Here is a 25885-nt window from a genome sequence, read left to right as displayed (position 1 = left end):
GCCAACTTGTATATTCAAAAATGCCGATTATTATTTTCAATAATAGTTTATGGTAAATTTGTTGGTTTAGTAAATACAAAGCGAATTATTTGCACTGGGACCGCAACAAGAAGCATTATTTTTTGCGTTAGTTGTTATTTAGTCTCCTCTGGAAGCCCCACAACAATTCCAAAAGCAGACACAAACACACACAAATCACACCAAACCAGAACAACTTCCTGTGCGTAACAACAATACCTCGAAACAGCTTATCGATAAGGAAACTACTGCAAGAGGTTGACTTAGTGATGGGGATAATACCGTTCGTGTTCTGCTGGTCACCGCAACCATCGCCCGGTTTGCCGTCCTCGTCCCGGTACGTCGAGTCCCGGCTCGATGACAGCAGGCTGAAATTGGGCGAGGAATCAGAAAAAAAGATTGATAACAACTTCACTCCTCGGTACCAACCTGGTCCGCTTGGGTGGGGCCGGAGCCTGTTTGCCTCGCTTGTTCGTGGTCCGCCGCATTTGCACGCCCGCCGTCGACGGTTTGTTGGAGAAGGTGCTCAACTTCGAGCTGGAACCGGTGTCTAAAAAAATAAGATCGAGTGAGTAAAGGGAGCGTTCAGCGTTGTTGAGGCAAGCGCCTGGGGGTCCTACCGGATATTGGCGTGATTGCCGGCTCATGCTGCACGGTGCCCATCTGCGGCTTCTTGACCATCTGGGGCGTGAGTTGAACCGGCTGGCCAACGCCCTGCAGCTGTTTCTCTACCGCCTCCGTGATGGACGATTCCTGTCAACAAAAAATCTATGCGGATAAGAAAAATTAGCACTTGGGAGACACCTTTCTCGCAATTACCTGAAACATGTGCTCTAGGTCGTGGTGTATGCTCTTGAAGGTCGGCCGGTCCTGGGCGTTCCACTGCCAGCACTTTCGCATCAGCTCGTACACTTCCGGCGGGCAGCCCGGCGGTCTCTCCATCCGATAGCCGGACTCGAGCCGGTGGAACACCTCGGTCAGATCGATCCCCGGGTACGGCGACATGCCGTACGTGGCAATCTCCCACAGCAGCACGCCGAACGCCCACACGTCCGACTTGGTGCTGAATTTGTTATAGGCTAAGCCCTCCGGGGCGGTCCACTTGATCGGGAACTTGGCGCCGGCGTGGGCCGTATAAGTGTCGTCTCGCATCAATCGGGCCAGCCCGAAGTCGGCCACCTTGACCAGGTTGTTGTCGCCGACGAGACAGTTTCGCGCCGCCAGATCGCGATGAATAAAGTTGCGGCTCTCCAGGTAGCTCATGCCGGACGCGATCTGGGTGGCCATGTACAGCAGCGCTACGGCGTCCAGCGTTTCTCGGCCGGCCGAGCGCAGGAAGTCGAGCAGGTTGCCGTGGCTCATGAACTCGGTGATGATGTAGAACGGGGGCTCGCGCGTGCACACACCTGGAAGGGGGAGAAAAAATACAGCTTGTTATAAACGGTGCAGTGCTCTTACTACAGGGTATCACAAATAAGGAACACAAATGAGCAAATTGCGATGGAAACTGTACAGCGAAGAACCGTGGCTGTGCCGCAAAAAAGCCTACCTCGCAGGCTCATTCAAAAAATGAGCTTTAAGGGATTCCATAAATCAGACAGAAATATTGTTATATCACAAAAATGTTTACAACTAATCGGAAGGGTTAACGGTTTAGAAAATCAATTTCTTGTAGGAGACGATATCGTTAACAGGCATTCCAGGTTTAAAGTGTTATATTTTTTACTAAAATACTATTTTTATAGATGTCCAGACTTCATGTTCAGTTTACTGTCGTTCTACGCATAATTGTCCCATGTTCAAAAAAGAGCAACTGAGAAAAACGCGATTGAAATGTTTCGACCGATTTATATGTTTCTACCCATAATTGTCCCAGTTTGCAGTTTATCACTCTGATTTGTGATCCTCTTGCTATTCAATAGGTAAACACGACATAATGCTTCGTAAAACTATTGATTCCGGGAAAGAAAATACTTGGTGGGACAATTATGCGTAGAAGTATAACGATGGGACAAACAGACTCGGTATTGTTTTGGATAAGTTTACGAACAAAGTACTAAATTTTATGGGTTTTTCAAAAAGTATACCTCTAACTAAACATAAAAATGCTAAAAGTCAGAATCGTCCAAAAATGACATGGGACAATTGTGCGTAGAACGGCAACTCGGAACACTTTTGTAGTAATTTGTCAATAGGATGAAAAATGCAACTTTTCACACGACCTTACTTTTGCAAGGACCTTTATTTGAACATTCTTTTGCTATTTCACTAGTAAAAGTAGTTCTTGTAAAACAAAAAACTGCACCTCAAGACTTATCTAACAAGAGAAAAACAAACATTGCCTTCAAATCGCCAGTTCCATGATTGTGGGATGTTAGTGTGTCTCCCACAATTCTGGAACACCTGAATTTAACTGATATTTTCTCAAAAAAAACATTCATAAAGCATTACTAAGAATGCGTTCTATTGGTTTCAGTGTGAAGTCATTAATTGGTTCAAAATATGTACTCCTGGAGAGAAAAAGGCTTGTTAGTGTTCCGAATTTGTGGATTTCAAGGGTCAATTTTTTTTAAAAGTTTTCACATGAAGGTAAAAGCGAATCATTATGTTCAATTATCAATTTTCTATGATTTTTTGAGCATCGGCCAATTTGTAAACTGTTCTGAATACCATTAATACCTTTGTCATGTTTTGACAGTCACTTTTTGAAATTTTCAGGAAAAGTAAGAAGCAACACAATGGAGTTCCAAATAGTAGTTTATGCAACAAGTTGCAAAAAGAGGATTTTTTCAGCACGAGTCGTACATTTATCTAACGAGGTTCACCGAGTTAGATAAATACGACGAGTGATGAAAAATCAAGTTTTGCAACGAGTTCCATCATACAACGATTTTTGCAATTCCGAAAAACACCATTTGGACAGAATTATAGGACAAATCTCGGATGAGTTTTCAAAAAGCCGTAAGTGCCATTGGTAAATGAAGCCCTTTTTGCATCGGTATTCAACCTTCTTACGAAAAACCAATTTCAAAAATGCTTGAGATTGTTCAAATACACGAAAAATTAAGGAAATTTTGTTTCCATTTGAAGAAAAACAAAAATTAGTATCGGAGGTCACGGTGGCTCTTACGGCTTTTTGAAAACTCATCCGAGAAATGTCCATGCATTGAGTCAATGAATCGTTCAAATCAAAAAAATGTTGAAAAGTATAACTATTCCTAACAAGTGCAGAAAAGTTCAACTTTTCAGCACCCATTTCAGTGCTGAAAAGTAGAACTTTTCAGCATTTATTTTGAAAAGTGTTGCTATTCGATTCTGTTATTTTTGGTACAGAAAAGTAGGCTATTTCGTCGTTCAAGAATGACAGGAAAAGTAAGTAGTTTCACGACGGAATTGCAAAAAGAGGATTTTCAGCACGAGTCGTACATTTATCTAACAAGGTTCACCGAGTTAGATAAATACGACGAGTGATGAAAAATCAAGTTTTGCAACGAGTTCCATACAACGTTTTTTTGCAATTCCGAAAAACACCCTTTGGACAGAATTATAGGACAAATGTCCATGCATTGAGTCAAGAATCGTTCAAATAAAAAAAAATGTTGAAAAGTATAACTATTCCTAACAAGTGCTGAAAAGTTCAACTTTTCAGCATCCATTTCAGTGCTGAAAAGTAGAACTTTTCAGCATTTGTTTTGAAAAGTGTTGCTATTCGATTCTGTTATTTTTGGTACAGAAAAGTAGGCTGTTTCGTCGTTCAAGAATGACAGGAAAAGTAAGTAGTTTAACGACGGAATTGCAAAAAAGTACTTTTCAGCATCCATTTGATATCGATTTTGTTTTGGAGTTGGACACAAATTTCACGAGGCAAGGAAATTATGAAAAAAAAAAGATATCTAAAATGTATTGATTTCTTTCATATTTTATCAAATTCATATTAGGATTTACTTTTTTGTTTAAAATGAACCGTTTTCATGTTATGTGCAAAATATTGAAAAAAATCTGCTAAAAGTGTTAAGCAACAGTTCAGAAAAATTGTAGCAGCCCCAAGAAATCGCTTCCTCACTTTTGATCTGTTTCTTGAAGCCATTCCTTGGGATGTGCGTACTGTGCCAAAAATAAGAACATGTTTGCCCAGTTTTTTCCATTAATCAGTTTTCAAAAAAGTGCGTAAATTTCTTGGAATTTTCTTTTATTACACTTTTGAAATTCGGACAAGTGTTGCGATTCAACACTCAAATTCGAAAAAAAAACCTGTGATGATTAGAATTAAGAAAAATGAATTTGAAATAATCCTTAATTTTAAATAGACGATATCTCGGCAATATGGCAACCATTCATTCGATTTTAATTTAGCTAAATTTAAAAATGAAACTGTTAAGGAATTTCTAATAAATTTAGTTAAATTTAAAAACTTGAATAAATATATTTTGGGTAGAATACATCCAACAAATGTCAAACTATGTATTGCTAAACTCGCGAATCAAATGCGAAAACTGCGATGGCAACCAGTCATCAAACTGACCTAACATTTGTTTAAAAAACTAACGTAATCCACCAGGGTGGCAGGGATGGGCCAAATGGTTACGCTGAGTGCTTTGTAAGCGGATGATTCTGGGTTCGATTCCCATCTGTTCCAACCTTCCATCGGAAGAGGATGTAAAGGTCGTCAGTTCGAGCCCACGGGTGGAAGGTTCCTTGTAGTAGAAAGAGGTTTGGGTGCTCTCCCCATTCAAGCCTTTGGACTCCAAGGTTCGAACAAACGACACAAAGACAGCAAATTTTTGATTGATACATTCAAGATTTAAATTATTTTCTAAATCAAACATAAAAAGTAAGTAGTAAATCTTTCCCAGTTCCTGAGGGGAACACTGTTCGGGAGTAGCCCTTCGACACCCTCAGGACTACATCCCTGGTTATTACCACTTCTTCGCTCGCTGACGGTCAGCTCGTCCACGGTTGGGACAAAGGACGGACTCGAGCACGGATGACCGTAGGAGGGAGCGAGGAGACTGATAAGGGCTGACATCGCGATCATCATCGTCGTATCATCGTGGTCATCGACGGAGATCGGGGGAGCGGACGTCTACTCCGATTCTCTCTGAGAGGATCGGAGTAGAGGTCATCGCACGACCCGTTTTCTCAGGTCACTTGGGTTCAAGATGACCCACTTAAATTACTTAACTCTAGTCAATCTCTGCCAGCCAGAGCGTCAAGGTAGACCAAGGGACGCGCACGGTGCGCGCTCCCTGGCAAGATTATTTCTAAGTCCTGTAAATATACGGTTATACGGAATAAATGTTCTTTTACTGTTCGGTGTTAATTTGTGTGGTGGTAAATTATTTATACGGTCGAATGAGGCCGGAAGGTCGTCAGGAGAACGGCCTGGAGAATTCACCCGGCGTTGGCCAAGGATTACCAGCGTAAGCCAGCCCATCTACAACCTCCCCCCCCCCCCATCCGGTGTTGGGACCTGCCGCCTGACCACCCCGCTATCGAAGGCATCTTGGTGGAAGGCGCGGTCTCCAACATTTTGGTCCTTCGAACCTGATGAGGGGACCACGGACCACGGAAGGACATCGGCGGATCGGCACAGGGTCGATCTTGCACGGCTTGGCTACGCTGACGGACGCCATTGCTCTCGCGATTACCTGGAGGTAACAATACGACCTCGCGGGACAATTGGATGTCGGCCATCGCGAACTCTCCAATTAATCGGTTTCGCGCCACAACGGCCTGGCAACTCAACTGGAGGATTGCGTGCATCTGGGGCCAACGGACTGGCCATCAATCAATGACCTCACGTCGTCACCTACCTCGGAACGGACAGACGGATGGAACACCCGACTAGATTGCTGCGGATACTAGCTGTCCAGGTAAATATACACGACCGCGTATATGTCTAGTCGAGGTTTTGGAACTGCATGCGCTAACACCACTTTTCTACGTTCTACACACCACGAACACCTCGGCCCCGGAGCGCCGATCAACCAACAAGGATCGTTTGGTTACGTCATCACGACGTCACACGCCTCATCGGACTGGCTACGTCATCGGCTTTACGTCATCAACCGCTGCCCACGGTCTGGCTCAACGCGGTCGGGAGGACGTACGGACTTCTACTACGAAGCGGACTACCAATACCAACAGCGCGCTGCAGTGGTCGCGGCGATCGCTAGCGTTCGGGAGTGATGCGGATCATCACTCAACCCAAGGGTCATCATCTGGGACCACAACTACCACCAAAGGGGACTACTACTACGCGTCGTGGCACGGCTACCACGGCAACCATGGCACTGCTGAACGGTTCGGCAGCTTTCGGGATCTGGACATCGCAGCAAAGAGGAAGCACATCTAACGTGTCGGTCAGGTTAGTGAAGAACGGTTATATGTCGGCCGAGGCTAGACATTGGATACCACACACCTTAATCAAATACATCCTCTTTGACTGACCACCACCACACACACAACCTACCACCACCACTGAGGGATCTATACACGAGCTTGGTGAGCTGACCAGCTCATCAGCTGTTTTTGACGTCACAGTCTGTGGCAGACTGGGATCTTCGGTTGCAACTTTTAATCAATCTACGGCATCGCTGTATGGAAGCAACGCTGAAGATCGGTCCAGGTAAAGCTGCAGTATATGTCTGCCGGAGTTTCTCATTGGGATACTACATCTGGTTTCACTCTCCTCCACAACACATCTCATATCCTGTTGGTACTGTTGGTACGTTCTTGTTACAATTCGTGTAGTTTACGATAATTCGCGTGTTTTATTTAATGCGGTGACCACGAAACCGTCACCCGGAAGCCCGGGGAGTCGTTCCCGCGGACTAATTGGACCTCTTCAACCAGTGTGTGTGTGCGCAGATGGATCTGCGCCCAATCTACCATCGGTCTATGTTGGGACCTACCAACGGAACCACGGACCACTTATCGAAGGCAATCAGGTCCCCAACAAACACCCTTGAAGAGTATCGGGGCCGGCATTTACAAAGCGGATTCAGTGGCAGTTTCATTCTCAACTTAATGTTAACATGTTAAGGTTAATGTTAACATTCCATAGGTCGCCTCCCTAAGGTGTCGTGATAAGGTCCAGTTTGTGACGATACACTACCTTCCCTTTACTAAGCAATCGATTCCAGAAGGGAAAAGATCACCAGTTGTGTTGGTCCGAGCCGGGATTTGAACTCCGATCTACCGCTTACGAGGCGGAAGCGTTACCACTGGGCTACGTGGCTCGGCTAAATCAAACATGGCCGACCCGAAAAGATACCTATCAGAGACTTAAAGCTGTTTTTTGACACCATTCCTTGGGAGGTGCGTACTGCGCCAAATATAAGAAAATGTAAAAATGGTGTCCAAATTTTTCCATCCCTGAATTTTCCGAAAAAGTATGAAAACTGCACTGCCGCTCTAATCTAGTCCGTCCCATATGTAAAAAGTGAGTGCTGAGATATCGCCTTGAGAAGCCCAAAAAATGTTCCACCATATTTTACATTTCTAATCAAAAATTTTAAAATATTTTGTTCATCAATTATCTAAATATTAGTTCAAAAAATATCCCAACCCTAAATTTGATTCAAAAAAATTAAAATTAGAAGGTTAATTTGGTAATTTTCCGTGAAGAGACCGACATGACTTGATTTGTTCATCAATAAAGGCAAGTCTGTTTTGTTATCAAGGTAGGCTTGAGCATTTACAACAGAAATTTACCTGTCAATGCTTGGTTTGTTTTGGTAGTTTTTCAAGTAATTTTAATTAAATGATCTAACATTTTGTTTGTTGCAGGTTAATTGAATTTGACGAATCATTCAAGAAAATGAATTAGCTATGAAAATGTAACCAGCAACGAGACAAGCAATTTCTTTTGCTTCAACTAATGGAGTGCATGTTTTAAGAATTGGGCCCGTGAAATTGAGTAATCCACAATCTATGAAAACGGAAGTGGAACCTATTCCAGAACCATGACAGAGGCTATTCATTCAAGAAGGAAAAGAACTGATTTTATGGAATACTAGGCACAGTGGTATATATTTTTTACCACGGTTGTCTCTTGCATGAGGCAAAAAGGCAGATTATGTTTTCGACTATGACGCTTCAGAATTCAAAATGTATCTTCAATATGAACAACTTAAGATGTTTTTGTTCTTTTTGTGTGTTTTAGGAGTTCTTAGAGACATAGTTTGTGTAATTTATATATTTCAACAATTATTTAACCGAGTTGTGAGACATTTGAATACAAAGAACTGACTTGCCTTTATTTTGCATATGGGACAGCACAAAAGTGATTTTTATTTTGAAATTCGTAGAACAAACATTACTTTTTTATTTAGTAGGTATAAAGTAGACGTAAAACAAGACTTTTGTTGGGTTTATCTCAAAATCAACCAAAATACATATGGGACGGACTAGATTAGAGCGGCAGTAGCAGACTAATCGAACTATTAATACCAATTAAAAACAACGATATTGAGCATTGATCAAAAAATTGCCAGACTCACCTATCAGCTGCACCAGGTTGGGATGCTTCATCTCCTTCATGATGGCGGCCTCCTCGAGGAAGTCCTTCAGTGCCATCGTGTCCTCCTTGAGCGTCTTCACTGCCACGGTGTTGCCGTACCGTTTCCACACCGCTTCGTACACCTCGCCGTACTGTCCGCCGCCCAGCTTGTGCTTCATCACGATGTCCGTCCGGCAGATCTCCCACTCGTCCGGCTCGGGACTCAGCGGGAAGACCGTGGGTTTGTTTTGCTTTGGCGCCGGGTAGAGCAGCGGCGTGATGAGACCGTGACCCTCGTGCAGGACGCTGTGGTGGTGGACGAGCTCGGCGAGCGTGTTGAATTTTGCCTCTGCCGTGACGTACACCTTGCCGTCCGAGTCTTCGGATATTCGGTAGTGGTAGACGCGTCCGTCGTACCGCAGGCTGATGCTGCGCTGGCCGGGTGAGCTTTCGCTTTCGCGCACCAGGAAGCTTCCGTTGATGCCCGAGCTGAGCAGGTATTCGGCGGCGTTGCGGGAGATGGGGCCGTGGTACCAGGAGTGCTTTTCGAGCGAGTTTAGCGGGGTGACGTAGTTCGAGGGGACCCAGCCGACGTGGCCCGAGTCGGAGTGGGCTTCGCACCATTCGCCGGACTTGTTGTAGGACAGTATCCGGACCTGTTCGCCCTTGCGCAGGCTGAGCTGGTTCTCGCCGCCGGCCTTGAAGTCGTATAGGGCTACGAAGAGCTGCGGGTCGTCCTCTTCGGGGCCCGGCGCTAGCAGGTTCTCCTTCGAGGTCCACCGGTGGGCGTTCTCGAAGCTTGACTGGGCCGTGTTGGAGCTGCCCTGGGAGTGCAGCGTCCCGGTGTGGTTCTCCGAGCCTTCCTGGCTGCTCAGCAGATCCGTTGGCAGGAGCGTGCCGGGCGGTGGGATGTGTGGCAGGGGCCGAGATTGCAGCAGTGCTTCTGTTTGCGAATTGGAAGAAGAAAGACACAAAGACGAATAATAAGATTAATTAGTAATTTGCATTATACGATGGGGGAGTTCGGAACGAGCTCTTCTCAATTGATGAGTGGATGATGCATTTGCGTCTGTGTTTGATCTCTTTTCCACTTGGAACTCGGCAAAGTGGATGGATAGCAGTAGCAGCAGCAGTATTATAAATTGATCCGAATGGCACCATTATAGCGATGTTGGTAATTGAATCGCAACCGCACCGAGCTCGCAACTCTAAAATGCCAAAATCAAAAGTGAACCAATTAGAAGATAGTGCAAATGCCAGCTCGCTTGGAAAAAGAAAAAAAAAATACGCTATATTTAACTTCACATTTAAACTATTTGGAAAGGGTGCGCGCTGTGCATTAAGACGATTTTTAATTGATGGACTGCAAAATATTATCTGCGCGCTTAAAGTGCACACAGAAGAAAAAAAAAAGCACGCGCAGAAGCATTGGAAGCAACCCCTCAAGCTTCTGCTTATTGTAAAAAGAGAGAGTCTGTAGAATTTTCAACAGCTTAACAATTAAGGCAAATTAACAGGAAAATTGCACCCAAACAATGCAACCGACGGCAAACGTAAAACACAACAAAAAAAAACATCAATAGACCAAGCAAAAAACGAACGAAACTTGCTCGGAAAAGAAGGGAAATGGAAAAAACGACACATGTGAAGCCGAATATGCAAAAGGCGCTTGGCAACTTCTGAATGGATGGAGCGAGGAGAGGCACTGTAAGGAAGAAGTTCACACAAAAAAAAGGTTTGGGAAAAATGCTTGCAATTTTCTCCATTCACTTAGGCTTCTTGCGACGTGAGCTTCGCGTGAGTGAGTTTCGCTCATTGTTGGAATTTGAATGCATCACTCAGGGGACACAGGGGGACAACGAAGGGAGGGGTGTGGGGGTGGCTGGGCGTTGTCTGTCTTCTTGTTTGATGATTTGTTTTTCTTATTGTTGGTGGTGAACAGAAACTTCAAAGTACCTTCTAAATTTTAGTATAGACTATCAGGGTTGTTACGGGAGAGTCGAAAAAAAAATCCGCGCCAAATCCGCGCCGACCTAAAATCCGAAACCGCGTGAAATCCACGCCATATAAAAGATATCGCGATTTTTTAATGAAGAAAAACTAATTCAGAAAGTATTTGATTAAAAAAACTCGTTTAATGTTTAAAGGCTCCAAAAGGATGAAAGCAATAAATCCATTTAAAAAAAATCCTCAAGAGGTCAAGGCAAGGGTCATGAAAAAAAAATCTTAAAAATAGAAAATACAATATTTAAAAACCTAAAAATTTAACTTCAAAAATATAACCTCAAAATTAAATCAAAATCTAAAATTATAATATGATAAAACTTAAAATTTCGAAAATCTAAATATTCAAAATCTAAGAATTTTTATACAGTTTCTAATCCAAAATCCTCGCTAAAATTTCACTCCGAAAGAAATTTAATTTCCGATATTTAAAATAATGTCTTCTCATAGTTACAAAATCTCTTACATAAAATAGGACTTCAAAAATTGAGGAATTCAAGAATTTAAGAATTTAAGAACTAAGAAATTAAAAACCAAAAACATTTAAGAATTTACGAATTTAAGAATTTAAGAATTTAAGAATTTAAGAATTTAAGAATTCAAGAATTTAAGAATTCAAGAATTTAAGAATTTAAGAATTTAAGAATTTAAGAATTTAAGAATTTAAGAATTTAAGAATATAAGAATTTAAGAATTTAAGAATTTAAGAATTTAAGAATTTAAGAATTTAAGAATTTAAGAATTTAAGAATTTAAGAATTTAAGAATTTAAGAATTTAAGAATTTAAGAATTTAAGAATTTAAGAATTTAAGAATTTAAGAATTTAAGAATTTAAGAATTTAAGAATTTAAGAATTTAAGAATTTAAGAATTTAAGAATTTATAAGCATGAGAATACTAAAATTATTTTAGATTTGAGATTTTTTTCTATATTGTTTTGAATTTGATATTTCTTAGTTTTTAAATTTTGAGTTTTTAATTTTGATTTTTTTAAATCTTCAAATTTTTGATTACCCAAATATTTGGTATTTTGAATTTCAGATTGCTATAATTTGGAATTTCGAAATTTCAAATTTTTAAATAACGATTTTAGAAATTTAGAAAAAAAATTAATATGTATTTTGATTTTTTTTTTTCTTATAATAAAAACTATCAAAATAATTTCTTTTTCGAATTTTTGAATTTCTGAAGCTTTGAATTTGGATTTTCGCCAAGAATGTTTAAATTTAGAAAAAAAATATTTCTACCGATTAAATTCCATTCAAAAATTCGAAAGTCGAGGCCAGCTTCTGTTACGTCCAATCAAGCTCATATTTGGCGCCCACCAGAACAAGCCCCAATAATAGTTTTTGTTACACATTCTAATATCTATATCTTCGGGAAAAATTTGTAATATTTGATTTACAAAATTAAAAATTGAATAAATCCAGTATAAAATTAAAAATAAATAAGGTTAAAAATCATTACTCAAAACTCAAAAGAAATAAAATATTCAGAGCCGGAGATGTTAAGAAATTACAAAAAAAAAACATATAAAAAATAATTTCGGCATAATCTTCATCTTCATTTTTCGACGTTTCGTACTAAGAAAATACAAACAAACATTTTCAGAAGAAAATTCAATTAATAAAAATTATGAAATTCTTGCACTCAAAGGAAAAAACAAATTTTCGTTATTCCTTATAATATTTTTCTCATAGCTTGAAAGTAATTCTATCTCTCTCAATTAATTTATAATAAATTATTTAAATTATTTACTTATCAAAATTGCCATCCGCGCCGTCCGTAATAACCCTGGACTATTGAAAATCAGCATAACTAGTTCAAAGCTATCAAAGCAAATTAAAGTGAAATAATATTTTGACGTATTTTTTAGTTGAACAATTTTTCTCTCCTTTCTCAATTCATAGAACAGCATATACCAGAATGAACCGCAATACATTTTTTTTTTCAAAATTTCTCCGTGGTTTTGATTTAGTGTGATAAGTTCATCGTAAATATTCTATGCAATTTCTAACTTTTTGCCATTTTTTTTATTGCAGAAAAAGTAGCTTTCTTATCACTTCGATTAAAACTTTTAGTTTTATAACTTTTTGGAACATTTTCGTCAAATCAAAATCATGTACACTTTTTCACTATAGCTCGTTAGAAGTCATTCACATTTTACTTTAACTCATTGCACAAATAAAAATGCACGCGTCGAGTTCATTGGCGCTGCAATTCCCCTTTTGCATAAGATTTGGACATCATTAATTAATTTGGCGTTCGCGTGAGCACATGGATGCACCACACAATGGTCAATTTGCATAACAATATTTATCATTTGTTTTCGTTGTACCCGAATGCTTCTTTTTCGCATCTCCCAGTTATTGTTTCACCCACTGTCGACGTTTCGCATTTCTGTATCAATCACTCAATTAATATTGATGACTGCAAGTCAAGCGTTTCTCTCTGTTTTTGGAGATGGGAGATTTCCGTTTCTGTTTCTGTTTTTTTTTATGTTAATTGACACTGGGCAAGGTTCGTTCCAGTGATTGCCACTAAACGGTCGTTTACGGACCAACTTTAGCCCTGGTCGCGCAATGTGTCATCGTTACTGCGGCGGCACCAAAAGTGCACTAGCTCATAATTACTCCGCAGCTATAGTTAGTCTGTATCTAGGACACAGCAGAAAAGTGTTAAGAATGAAGTTATAATCAGCTTTTTCACAGTGCAGCAAAGTAGTGAGCTGAAACTGAAAGCTAATCCTCTCTCTCTCCTGCTGAATGCAACCTGTAATGGTTTTAATGATATAGAAGTTGGCACCTGCCGCCAACGGAAGGTGGCTCGAGTAACACACGATAAAGTTGATATGATAATGAATTTGTGGGTACCCGTCATCGCACGGTAAAAGTTTCTCTACCACCAGTCATAATAGTTCGGACCGGAGTTGTGGGGCCGCCTCTCCGTTGACTCATTAACATATGGGGTAATTGGACTTTAAGTATCGCACATTTATTACGGCGCATCAACACACAGGTGATAAAAGGATGATTAACGATGTTGTGTAAACTTGACCGCATTGAGTTTGTTTAAATCAATTCTGGGCTCAACGTCTTCATTTGCTTCGCTTGGGTATAAAGTAAAAAGATTTGAAAGACTGGTAGTGCTCTACTTGTAATGGGACAAGGGAAATTCTCCATATATTTTTGGGGTGTGCAAACCCTGATTTTTTTCTTCCGTACATGCTTTTGCATGTGATTTCACAAAGATTTGTTTTACTGTGCATGTAATCAGAAGTACAATATCTGGATTTTTTTTCAAAACAGCCTAATAAACAATATATTTTTTGCTTTTGAGCAACTCTCTACGAAATCGGTCCATGTTTTTATTTTTTTTTTGTATTTTTTAATCCGACTGAAACTTTTTTTGTGCCTTCGGTATGCCCAAAGAAGCCATTTTGCATCATTTAGCAAATGCCCATACAAAAATGATGTATGAAAATTCAAAAATCTGTAGCTTTTGAAAGAATTTTTTGATTGATTTGGTGTCTTTGGCAAAGTTGTAAGGACTACACTGAAAAAATGATACACGGTATTTTTTTGTGATTTTTAATTTTACTTTTTGTAACTTAAGCTTGATTTGCCAAAAACAGAGTTCATAATTGGCAAAGGGAGCGCGTGCACTATGGGCCATCTCCATACAAACAGGCGGCCAAATTATTTATTTGCTTTTGAAATGTTTTTTCATACAAATTTGGGTAATTGTATGGTATTGGAATGATATACGTCGATTTTTATGACTTTTCATGTTTTTCAATAGTTGATTGTTTATAATAAATAGTCTTTTCATACATTTGCAAGTGCAACAGAATTGCGTATATATTGTATTGCAAGTTTATATTATTAAATTATGGATAAGCTAATACATCCCCACTTTAAGGACACAACCCCTCCCTCCTGTTTCTTTCTCCCCCCCTCCCTCTCCTCCCCTCCAACAAAATTTTGTTAAGCGTAATAAATTCATTTTAAGTCAAATATTTATTATTTACTGCTGTGTGTTTCTTTTTGTGAGTCCATGCCATATAACTTGAGACCCCCCCCCCCCCCCTACCCTAACAGAAAAAATAATTTTATTCAAAATATTAACTATGAAGTAAAACGATAAAAATAGAGTTTGTGACAGCTTCAGGATATGTTAAAGGTATTTTTTATGATGTTTTATACTAACCAACATAGAACTTAAATGTGAATCAGTTTCATGGATTGATCGCAGAAATTCATCATGCTAAATCAACATTTTGCTGAATACTTTTTCCGGTATCAAACTGAGATTCTCCAGTTTCGCTTGAGAAACTTCGGTACGAATACTTTATTTTGACTAAGGTACTCAATGTAGGCAACAGAAAATTCCAATAAAGTCATTTCGAACTTCTTGAAACCAGGTATTGATTTTTGAAGCGACGATGCCCGCGAAGTAGGTAGCAAAGCAAGTGAAATAAACGGGCGCATATGTAGATTGCAGCAAATTTTGATAAAACGTAAATGTTCAAAATGGCATATCTCCGAAAACGCAAAAAATCGCAGGCTGGAAATTTCAGCAATGTTAGATTATAATCCAATCTTTCAAGTGATCTTAGTTTCATGTTTAGATCGGTTAGCAAAAAAAGTACTCGATTAACAAACAAAAAAAAATGATTTGTCAAAAAATGCTCCAGTTATTCGATGAAAACTTCAGTTTTTGGTTTAGAAACTACATTTTATCTATTAATAGTTTCAAAGCTTATCTCATTACCTTTCCAACGATGTATATTTGTCCTAGTAAAACATTTAAAATGGTTGAGCTATGTTAAAATTAAACAATCAGCCTTTTTTACGAAAAACGCTAGTTTTTTACTCCATTTTTTGACTTTCAGCTTGCGTATCTCCGTAACGAATAAACTTAGAGCTTTGAAAATTTGGATTTTTCTAAGTTAGAATGTTTACTTTCGAGAAAAAAATACCAAAAAATATTTGGAGAAGGTAACTTTTTTGAAACTTGGCCACCCAATGTACCATAGTGGCGTGGTCGTAAAAAAATATTCGGAGTGAAAAGTGATTTTTGTTTCGCATTTTTGTCATGAATTGTGATATAGTTTCCGATAAAAACGATCCGAGTTCGTTAGGTTTATCGCGTAACAAAATTATTTTGATTCATCAAGAACGTCGTGTGGTGCGCGAGTCTTTTTTGTGTTGAAAAGACCTTCCCATAGCTCCGTAGCTCGGAGGGCTCAACGTCGGTTGTTTGTGTGTTAAGCCCTCTCCATAACATCGTAGCTCGAGAGGCAACGAAAATCAATACCTTATCTAGCTAACAGAAAGAAGATCGGAAGGCACTTGATGATTGAGTTCGTCGCGTCTATTCCGTAACAAATTCATGAACTAAATGATTATATAATTAAAAATTAGACTACGCTATCATTTAACACCTCATTCTATAAATAAGCACTATTTGGCTTTATCTTTCCACAGCCGGCTGTCTAAGATTAAACCATTTTAAAAGTTAACAGTCGATAAACGGGAAATGTCTCATCCGCAGCATCCGATTGTTTGCCTTGAGAATAAAATATAATACATTTCAACAAACACTACGATTTTGGCTCGCATCATCATCTTCTTTGATGAATCCTGACCAAACACCCTATCCTACTAACCAATTTTCAGGTTCCTGGCGCTTGTGGGGTGTAAGCACAGAGTAAATCAGCTGCCCTAGTAGCAACCTGCGCTAACTAACATTCCCGTCCCTTAAAATCGAGATCTACAAACTGACATGGCGGGCGCCGTTGGTGGCCAATGACTGTTACCTATTCGCAACTGATCTTGTTCTGGAAATCATGGTGTTTTATCTTTTCAGCGCATTCATACATGCTGTTGATAAGGGAAATACCACTTGATAGTCGAAACCTAAGATCAGTAGTGCTGAAAAGATATTACGGTTCTGTTCAGCAACGGAGAAGGACAACCATGGGTGGTCTCTCATGCTCATGCTTAAGCTTGATTTGCCAAAAACACTATTTTTATTTTTTTTTATTTTCTGAAATCTTTTAGAGGACATCAAATGTCAACTTTTCTGAAATTTCCATAATGGGCATTAAATCTTTGACCATGTTATGAATTTTTTAATCAATACTGATTTAAAAAAATCGAAACATTGGTCGCAAAAATTTTTCAGCTTCATTTTTCGATGTAAAATTGAATTTGGAATCAAAAGTACTATAGTGAAATTTTGATAAAGTGGACCGTTTTTATGTTATAGCCATTTTCAGGTAACTTTTTTGAAAATAATTGCAATTGTTCATTTTTTTTTAAAATTAGTGCTAATTTTTGCCCACTTTTGAAAAAAATATTTTTGAACGATGAGAAAATTCTCTGTATTTTGCTTTTTTAAACTTTGTTGATACAACCCTTAGTTGCTGTGATATTGCCATGCAAAAGTTAAAAAATAGGAAAATTTATGTTTTCTAAGTCTCACCTACACAACCCACCATTTTCTAATGTCGATATCTCAGCAACTAATGGTCCGATTCACAATATTAAAATATGAAACATTCGTGAAATTTTCCGATCTTTTCGAAAACATATTTTATTTTTTTAAATCAAGACTAAAATTTCAAAAGGGCGTAATATTGAATATTTGGCCCTTTGGAAAGGTTAGTCTTGATTTAAAACAATTGAAAATACTGTTTTCGAAAAGATCGGAAAATTTCACGAATGTTTCATAATTTAACATTAAAAATCGGAGCTTTAGTTGCTGAGATATCGACATTAGAAAATGGTGGGTTGTTTGAGTGAGACTTAAAAAACATCAATTTTCCTGTTTTCAAATCTTTGTATGGCAATATCTCAGCAACTAAGGGTCGTATCAACTAAGTTTCTAAAAAGCAAAAAATAGAGAATTTTCTCATCTTTTCAAAAATGTTTTTTTAAAGTGGGAAAAAATGGGCACTAATTCAAAAAAATGAAAAACCGTGAGTATTTTCAAAAAAGCTACCGAAAAATGTCTGCAACTTGAAAACGGGGCACTTTGTCAAAATTTCACTAAAGTACATCTTGATTTCGAATTGGATTTTACATCAAAAAATGCAGATGAAAAATGTATGCGGCCGATGCCATTTTGTGCAGCCCACAATGCCTCACCTTTTGGCCTTCACAGATCCCAAAAATACGATTTCAATCCCGAGATATTCAACGAAATCCGAAAAAACTCCGTGCATTTTTGTCACTTTTCATATGAAAGTAGTTTCAATCTTGTCGTGCTATCTTGTCACTCCCTGAAAATTGATGTAAGTGCGACAACTGGCCAAAGGGATTGCAGGTCAGAACGCGTTTGACGCACGTACGAGTTAGACTACCGTAAACATTTGTAATTATAACTCGGGACTCCAGCAACCAACTTCAACCAAACTTCGGGGCAACGCACATAATGGTCAGCCAAATAAAACGCGTTTGATTTTGTTTGTATTGCGTGCTTTCTTTTTTGTTTATTCAAGGTCAAACATTAAAACGCGTTTTTCTCGGAACGTCGAAATGGCGGGTGCGACAAGATAGCACGACGACGTCGATTGATTCAAAAAATCATAACTCGGTTAAAGATTTTTTGCCCATTCTGGAAATTTCTGAAAAGTTGGCATTTGATGTCCGCGGAAAATAAAAAAAAATAAAAATAGTGTTTTTATTCAAATCAAGTTTTAGTGTCAAAAAGTGAAATTAAAAATCATCAAACATTTTTTTACCATGTATCATTTTTTTTCAGTGTAGTCGTTACCCATACCTTCAACTTTGCCGAAGACACCAAATCGATCAAAAAATTCCTTCAAAAGATACAGATTTTTGAATTTTCATATATAATTTTTGTATGGGCATTTGCCAAATTTGTATGGAAAATTATATGGACAAATTTCTTATGCAAAATGTCTTCTTTGGGAATACTAAAAGCACCAAAAAAGTTTCAGCCGGATTAAAAAATACAAAAAAAAAACGAATGACGAATGAATCCCAGAAAATTGCTCTTTTTGGATGAATTAACGTGAAGATTTCCATCATTGCCATGATTTTTCGTTCAAAGATATAAATTTTGCGTCGCTTTCAATATTTTGAAAAAAATCCTTCAACAAGTTGTTTAGAATAGTGCCCTACACATGCTGATTCCTTTTGGTAACGATTATCCCATTCCTAGTAAAGTTATGGAAATCGTCATTAATCAATGATTGCCAACTAGGACGTCAATCACTGTGCCACAAAATTATATAAATTTTGAAGCACATTTGATTTTGATCAAAAATTCTTTCAGTGGCTTCAAGAAGGCAACAACCGGCACATGCTGATTCCTTTTGGTACTGAAATTCGTTAAATTGAATTTAATACAGAATATTTCATAGTGATGATCAGTTTTCTTCGAAAATGATCAACGGCTTCACCTTAATAAAATTTTGCTTATTGGACTTTAAAAAAACTCCAGATTTAAAATATTAAAACTACACGGATAGAAATCCTGTAAGCAGATCCGGTAACTCTGTGTTGTGAATTTGACAACATTGCAATCTGGATTTTTTTTTTTAAAGTTCCAATTAACCAAATTTTCAGTTTTTGCTTTTTGGGTGTTTTTTAATACCCCCGACTCAAGGCGGTTTCAAAAACACCCAAAAAGCAAAAACTGGAAATTTGGTTCACAGTAAAAATAATGTAAATTTGGAAGCTTTAATTTTGGAAGGTTGAAAATTACCTCTTTTATAATGTAATTTTGCCTCAATTTAGACTGAAAAAGTGGCATTACACCAGAAAAGTGGTAAAATTACACATTTCTAGAGGTAAAATTACACCTTTTTTCTGACATAAAAGATGTACTCCTTCCCAGATGTAATATTACCATGATTTTTTTTCTGTGTTTATTGGACCTTTAAAAAAAACTCCAGAAATGTTTCCAAAATCTTATACTTTTTATTCGACTTTAAAGAAACAATGTTTTCGATTTTGAAAACATTTGCAACGAAATCAAAAAAAATGTTGACGATTTTGACGATGTTGTCAAATTCAACAACACAGAGTTACCGGATTTGCTTACAGGATTTCTATCCGTGTAATAAAAACAGAACACAAATTTCAAGTAACGCTAATTAAAAGAAAGGGCAAGCTTTGGTGATGGTAAATTTAATTTACAAGCTATCACCACCAGCCATTTTACTAAATGCTTTCATTAACCCTCTACTGCCCACATTTTTTTCGAAAATTTTTATTTTTCCCTTGTTCAGGAGGTCATTTTGAGCAACTTTTGTTCTACGAAAAACTGTACTTCTCTTGTTTTATGTTTTTTTTGTTTTATTTTTAGTATTTTAATTTGCATTTTTCTTGTTTCGTTTATGTTTGTTTTCGGTAGTATTTGGCCTATTCTACCACCTCCTATCATTACATATTCAGGGTTGTTACGGGAGAGTCGAAAAAAAATCCGCGCCAAATCCGCGCCGACCTATAATCCGAAACCGCGCGAAATCCGTGACATATAGAAAAATATCGCGACCAACATTTAAGAAATTTTATTTTTTAATGAAGAAAAACTAATTCAGAAAGTATTTGATAAAAATCTCGTTTTATGTTTTATGAAAACAATAAATCCATTTAAAAAAATACTTCAAGAGACGGCCAAGGCAAGGGTCATGAAAAAAAATCTTCAAAAAAGAAAATACAATACTTGAAAACCTAAAATTTAACTTCAAAAATATAAGCTCAAACATAAATCAAAATCTAAAATTTTAATATGATAAAAAAATTATTTTCGAAAGCCAAAAAATTCAAAATCTAGGAATTTTTATACAGTTTTAAATCCAAAATCCTCGCTTAAATTTCACTCCGAAAGAAATTTAATTTCCGATAAATATTTAAAATGTTTTTTTTTTCTCATAATTTCAAAATCCTAACATAAAATATGACTTCAAAAATTGTGGCATTCAAGAATTTAAAAATTTAAGAATTGAAGAATTTAAGAATTTTGGAATTTCAGAATTGAAGAATTGAAGAATTTAAGAATTTAAGAATTTAAGAATTTAAGAATTTAAGAATTTAAGAATTTAAGAATTTAAGAATTTAAGAATTTAAGAATTTAAGAATTTAAGAATTTAAGAATTGAAGAATTTAAGAATTTAAGAATTTAAGAATTTAAGAATTTAAGAATTTAAGAATTTAAGAATTTAAGAATTTAAGAATTTAAGAATTTAAGAATTTAAGAATTTAGGAATTTAATAATTTAGGAATTTAAGAATTTTAAAATTTTAGAATTTAATAATTTAAAGGCTTAAGAATACTAAAATTATTTCAGATTTGAGAAATATTTTTTGTTTTTTTTTTCTATATTGTTTTGAATTTGATATTTTTTAGTTTTTAAACTATGACTTTTTTATTTTGATTTTTTCTAAATCTTCAAATTTTTGATTACTAAAGCTTTTGGTATTTTAAATTTCAGATTTCAAAAATTTTGAATTTAGAAATTTCAGATTTTTTAAATTACAATTTTAGAAATTTCGAAAATAAATTAGTAGGTACATATTTTGTTTTTTTTTTGTTAATAAAAACTATTAAAACAAAAAAAAAAGTTTCGAATTTTTTAATTTCTGAAGCTTTGAATTTGGAATGTTCGGATTTTTTTTATTTTCGCGAATGTTTAAATTTAGGAAAAAAATGTTTCTACCGATTAAGTTCCATCTAAAATTCGAAAGTGGAGGCCAGCTTCTGTTACGTCCTATCAAGCTCATATTTGGCGCCCACCAGAACAAGCTCCAATAATAGTTTTTGTTACACATTCTAATGTCTATATCTACGGGAAAAGTTTGTAATATTTGATTTACCACATTAAAAATTTAATAAATCCAGTATAAAATTAAAAATAAATAAGGTTAAAAATCATTACTCAAAACTCAAATGAAATTAAATATTCAGAGAAATGACAAGAAACATATAAAAAATAATTTCTACATAATCTTCATCTTCATTTTTCGACGTTTTGTACTAAAACAATACAAACACTGTTTTTCAGAAGAAAATTCAATTAATAAAAAATATGAAATTCATGCACCCAAAGGAAAAAACAAGTTTTCGTAATTCCTGATAATATTTTTCTTAATAACTTGAAAGTAATTCTTTTTCTCTCAATTAACTTATTTATCAAAATTGCCATCCGCGCGAAATCCGCGCCTGAGCAAAATTAGCCAGCAAATCCGCGCCAGATCCGCGCTATCCGCGCGAAACGCGCCATCCGCGCGATCCGCGCCGTCCGTAACAACCCTGCATATTGGCTATCTATTTTTTATGTTTTTACAATCACTTTTTCAATATTTTGCTTATTTTTCACATTTTCTGCTATAAAATGGCACCATTATCATTTAAGTTGTAAAAAATGCGTAGATGCATAGTCTGGGGCACTAGAAAAATTACTGCATACTCCTTTTTACTTAAAATTTAGGAAATGTTAGTAGAAAACACAGCCAAAGGTGACCCCTAAAAAAATTACATTTTTTAAAACAATGCTTTTTAAAGATCAAAAATTGGTTGAAAAATGGATTTTTGGCGATTTTTTAAATCGAAGCCCGTCCAAAGGCGGGGTTGGGTTGTAGAGGGTTAAAAAAAGAAATAAGAGTCCACTTTGTGGACATCCCCGTACGGTAGTGACAGGTTCCCTCGTCCCCGTCTTAAACCCTCCCTCCATCCACCGGAGTGAAATTGCAGACACACTGCAGAGTGCAATCATGCTGATGGCCTGCTGGCTGCTGGTGATGCATCTAATTATGCAGCCGGCGAATTACGCGAACGACGAACAGTATGCGCATCAACAGCAGCAGCAGGTCAATGCCGGAGTCACATTTAATCTTCTTGGCTGGACGGTTCCTGGGAGGGAAAATTAAAACATCAACCGAAATGTCGCTTCTGGTGAATTTTTATTCACCAGGCATGCACCGCCAACGGAGGACAAATTTGAATAAGATATTTCCTTTCATTTCATACGTCAATCATGGCCAAATCTGGTGAGCTCTTCGACGGAAGAAACTCTAGTCAAGAGTTGGTTGGATGCTGGCTGGCATCTGTTGCGTGGGTAAAAAGCATACACAATGGCCGCCACCAACTCCCAGAGCAATTTTTCATCCATCCATTCGTCCGCAGGTTGATGACTTTGGACGGAACGTGACGTACGACGACGACGACGACGGGGAAGGTACTGAACTCTCCGGCAAAGCGATATCTGTCAATGCCATTTGAGGAATGTGAAATTTTGCATAATTTTTCGCCGATGGCCACGGCCAGGACCACTTTGACAAATTGTCATCTCCATAACCGGTCCAATTCCGAAAGCAAATTCACAGCTGAGATGACTCAACCGGAGTCGTGCCGCGCGAAGACTTCCGTGTCTAATCTGTCAAATCTGCCATGCCGGATAGCGCGAGCGTGTGTGTGTGTATCGGTTGCGCACGACCTTGATTATCGGAAACAGGTTGCCACTACAAGGTGGAGGAGTGGAGTGGACGGCCGGGGGTAGGAACCTGTCGTGTGCAGACTGCTTCATCCTGCAGCAGTTCTTCGCATCCATAGTTACGTATAGCACACGAGAGAGAGCTTGACGCAAGGCAAACCCAACAAGCTGTTTTGGAACGGTTCCAGCCAAATCTAGGACTGCTTGTTCTGCCGATGTTGGTTTTTCGTGCATAACAGCAAACAGGAACCCATTTTTAAGTAGAATTTATGCTTCCTGGCTGGGAAAACCCGACCCGATAGGACCGACCGACCGTCCGGGTACATGGTGCTTTACAGTTTTTGCCTTCTGCTGGCTGCTGTTAGGAATTTTTCGACACTGACCTTGGTATTGATGCATCGTGCAGGCCGAAATCAATCAAATATGCATCCTACATTTTTTGCAATTGACAAGGAAGGAAAAGTTTCTGGTCAGAAATGGCAACGTAGCACGAGAGCAAAAATCTACTTAATTAGCCGATTTAGTGGCTTTTTATGTTTTTTTATTTGGTTCAAGTTTTGTGGGGTACAACTTCAAAAGGGCGTAATATTGAATGTTTGGCCCTTTTAAAATGTTTTTCTTGATTCAAGAAATTTCAAAATATTGTTTTCGAAAAGATCGGAAAATTTCACGAATGTTTCATGTTTCAACATTGAAAATCGGACCATTAGTTATACTGAGATATCGACATTAGAAAATTTTGGGTTGTTTGAAAACATCAATTTTAATGTTTCTTTTTCTTTAAGCAGGTGTATCTCAGCAACCAGAGGTCCAATCTTCAATGTCTCTTAGACAATTTCCTAGCAAATTTTCCGAACTTTAAAAAAGGTATTTTTAGAAATGGTCACTCATGGTCACTATTTTTAAAAATCAGGAAGACTGCAAATATTTCGTTAAAATCAAACTTTTCATCAAATTTAAATCAAATTTTTCAGTTTTCTTTTTTTTCAATCAAGATGGCGGTCAATCATATTCAATCAGAGCACGCGTTTAGCGCCATATTTATGCACTGCTATTTGGCTGCGATAAATGCTCTTTTAGGTGCTTATGGTTTTATGTGAGCTTTATGCATGCCTGATGGCACTTGACAGCTACAACACCCTTGGTTTTAACGAAGCATGCGATAAAACCGTTTGGCATGGCATTGTCATCTGGTTTGAAAGCCAGTCGGCTTTTATTTCCACCCGGTTTTATGTCCGAGGCATAAAACCCTGTTAGAACCTATTGATTAGCTCTTGCTTGTTGGTTGCGGTGAATGCCTAAATAAAACTATTAAGCAATCAAGATGTTACAATAAAACCTTAATAAAACTTGGTGGCTAGTTGGTTCAAAAATGTTACTTGGGTTTTGCTTAAGATTTCTTCAAAATGTTGGAAGGGGGATCAAGTTACCCCTAACATTTTGAAAATGCCGGTTTAATTTTTTTTAATACGCTTGGCATGCTTCGAAGAGTTCATCTGATGAAATACCAAACATAATTGAATGTTTAAGCTTTCAATTGATGCAAAAAGTTCAAAGTTTTGTGAGAAATTGACAGAATTATGGGCGATACCAAAAAGGGGATCAAGTCTCCCCACTCCCCCCTACAAATTATTTGGATAAGAAAAATATCTTTAACTTGTATTTTTACTTAACCTTTTTTCTACAAATTGACGATTTTCTAAAAAACTTTTTTTCTTTTAATCATAACTTTGCAAATACTTGAAGCAAAAGACTTTCTACAGGTTGCATTTTATAGAAAATTATCCAAGAAATTCAATAAAAATAAAATTTTAACCCTTAAATGCCCACTAATATTATATTTTAACGTTTTAAGGGGTTACATACATCTAATCTAATCTAATCTAATGAGCATGAGCATGAGCATGAGCATGGTTGACTGCCAATGAGCTGCTGCTCCGTTATTGACAGATCAGCTGAAGTTAAACAATGAATCAAAAATGATCAGTGGGAGCCAACCATCCGTTCACTGTTTAACCCCTGAAGACCCCGACTTTATTAGTCAATACCGGCGCCCTCCCAAGAAGCCTGCAGTTCAACAAAAGGGAGGAATGTTAGTCCGATAGTTGAAGTTGCAGACTCATCAAGCACATAGTTTTTCGCTATATACTTGTTGATACCGCTTGAGACCGTTGAATCCACAGCATCTCCTTCAAGCATCACGTGATTATTTTTTTTTGGGTTAGTAGGATAAGGTATTGGCTTTTCGATGCCTCCCGAGCTACGATGCTATGGGGAGGACTTTCATAACAAACCCGTCGGCGAGCCTTCCGAGCAACGATGCTATGGGAAGGTCTTTCTAATTAGCACACCAAAACACTCGCGTACAGGTATTTAAATACAGAATAAATGTAATTTTTCATCACGATTACCCAGACGACATTGATGATATAAAAAGAACTTTTTTACAGTCATTTACAGTAATACTTAAACTTATTTTAATGCAACAATTCACACGACGTCGTGCCTCCCGATCAACGATGATGTAGGAAGGACTTGAGCAAGCCAATCAGGATGAAACACGAAACAAAATTCTTTTCTTTTCACACACAATGCCACATAATTGACCGCGCGTCACCACCCAACTAATTGAACTGATTTTTTTCTGCTTGTGGGCAAGCCAACCAGGATGAAACACGAAATAAAATTCTTTTCTTTTCACACACAATGCCACATAATTGACCGCGCGTCACCACCCAACTAATTGAACTGATTTTTTTTCTGCTTGTGGGCAAGCCAACCAGGATGAAACACGAAATAAAATTCTTTTCTTTTCACACACAATGCCACATAATTGACCGCGCGTCACCACCCAACTAATTGAACTGATTTTTTTTTCTGCTTGTGGGCAAGC

The 25885-nt window shown here is 37.6% G+C and overlaps 1 protein-coding gene across 3 annotated transcripts in view; it reads right to left on the bottom strand.

Annotated features, from left to right (window-relative positions):
* Nucleotides 1-25885, bottom strand: part of LOC120419542 (tyrosine-protein kinase Abl) — a 97984-nt gene that overhangs the window by 5443 nt on the left and 66656 nt on the right. The window contains exons 2-6 of one of the 3 annotated variants that reach the window (XM_039582253.2): nt 8523-9461; nt 838-1424; nt 639-771; nt 448-568; nt 238-386 (exon numbers count right to left, since the gene is read on the bottom strand). In XM_039582253.2, coding sequence (XP_039438187.1) covers nt 238-386; nt 448-568; nt 639-771; nt 838-1424; nt 8523-9461 — 1929 coding nt within the window. Of the gene's footprint in view, nt 1-237; nt 387-447; nt 569-638; nt 772-837; nt 1425-8522; nt 9465-25885 lie in introns of all 3 variants that reach the window. The other 2 variants (XM_039582252.2, XM_039582254.2) reach the window with 2 other exon arrangements.

This window comes from Culex pipiens, chromosome 3 (genome assembly GCF_016801865.2).
Source record: "Culex pipiens pallens isolate TS chromosome 3, TS_CPP_V2, whole genome shotgun sequence".
NCBI classification, from domain to species: domain Eukaryota; kingdom Metazoa; phylum Arthropoda; class Insecta; order Diptera; family Culicidae; genus Culex; species Culex pipiens.
Note: the sequence above shows the minus strand (reverse complement) of the source record. Positions and strands in the feature narration are given on the sequence as shown.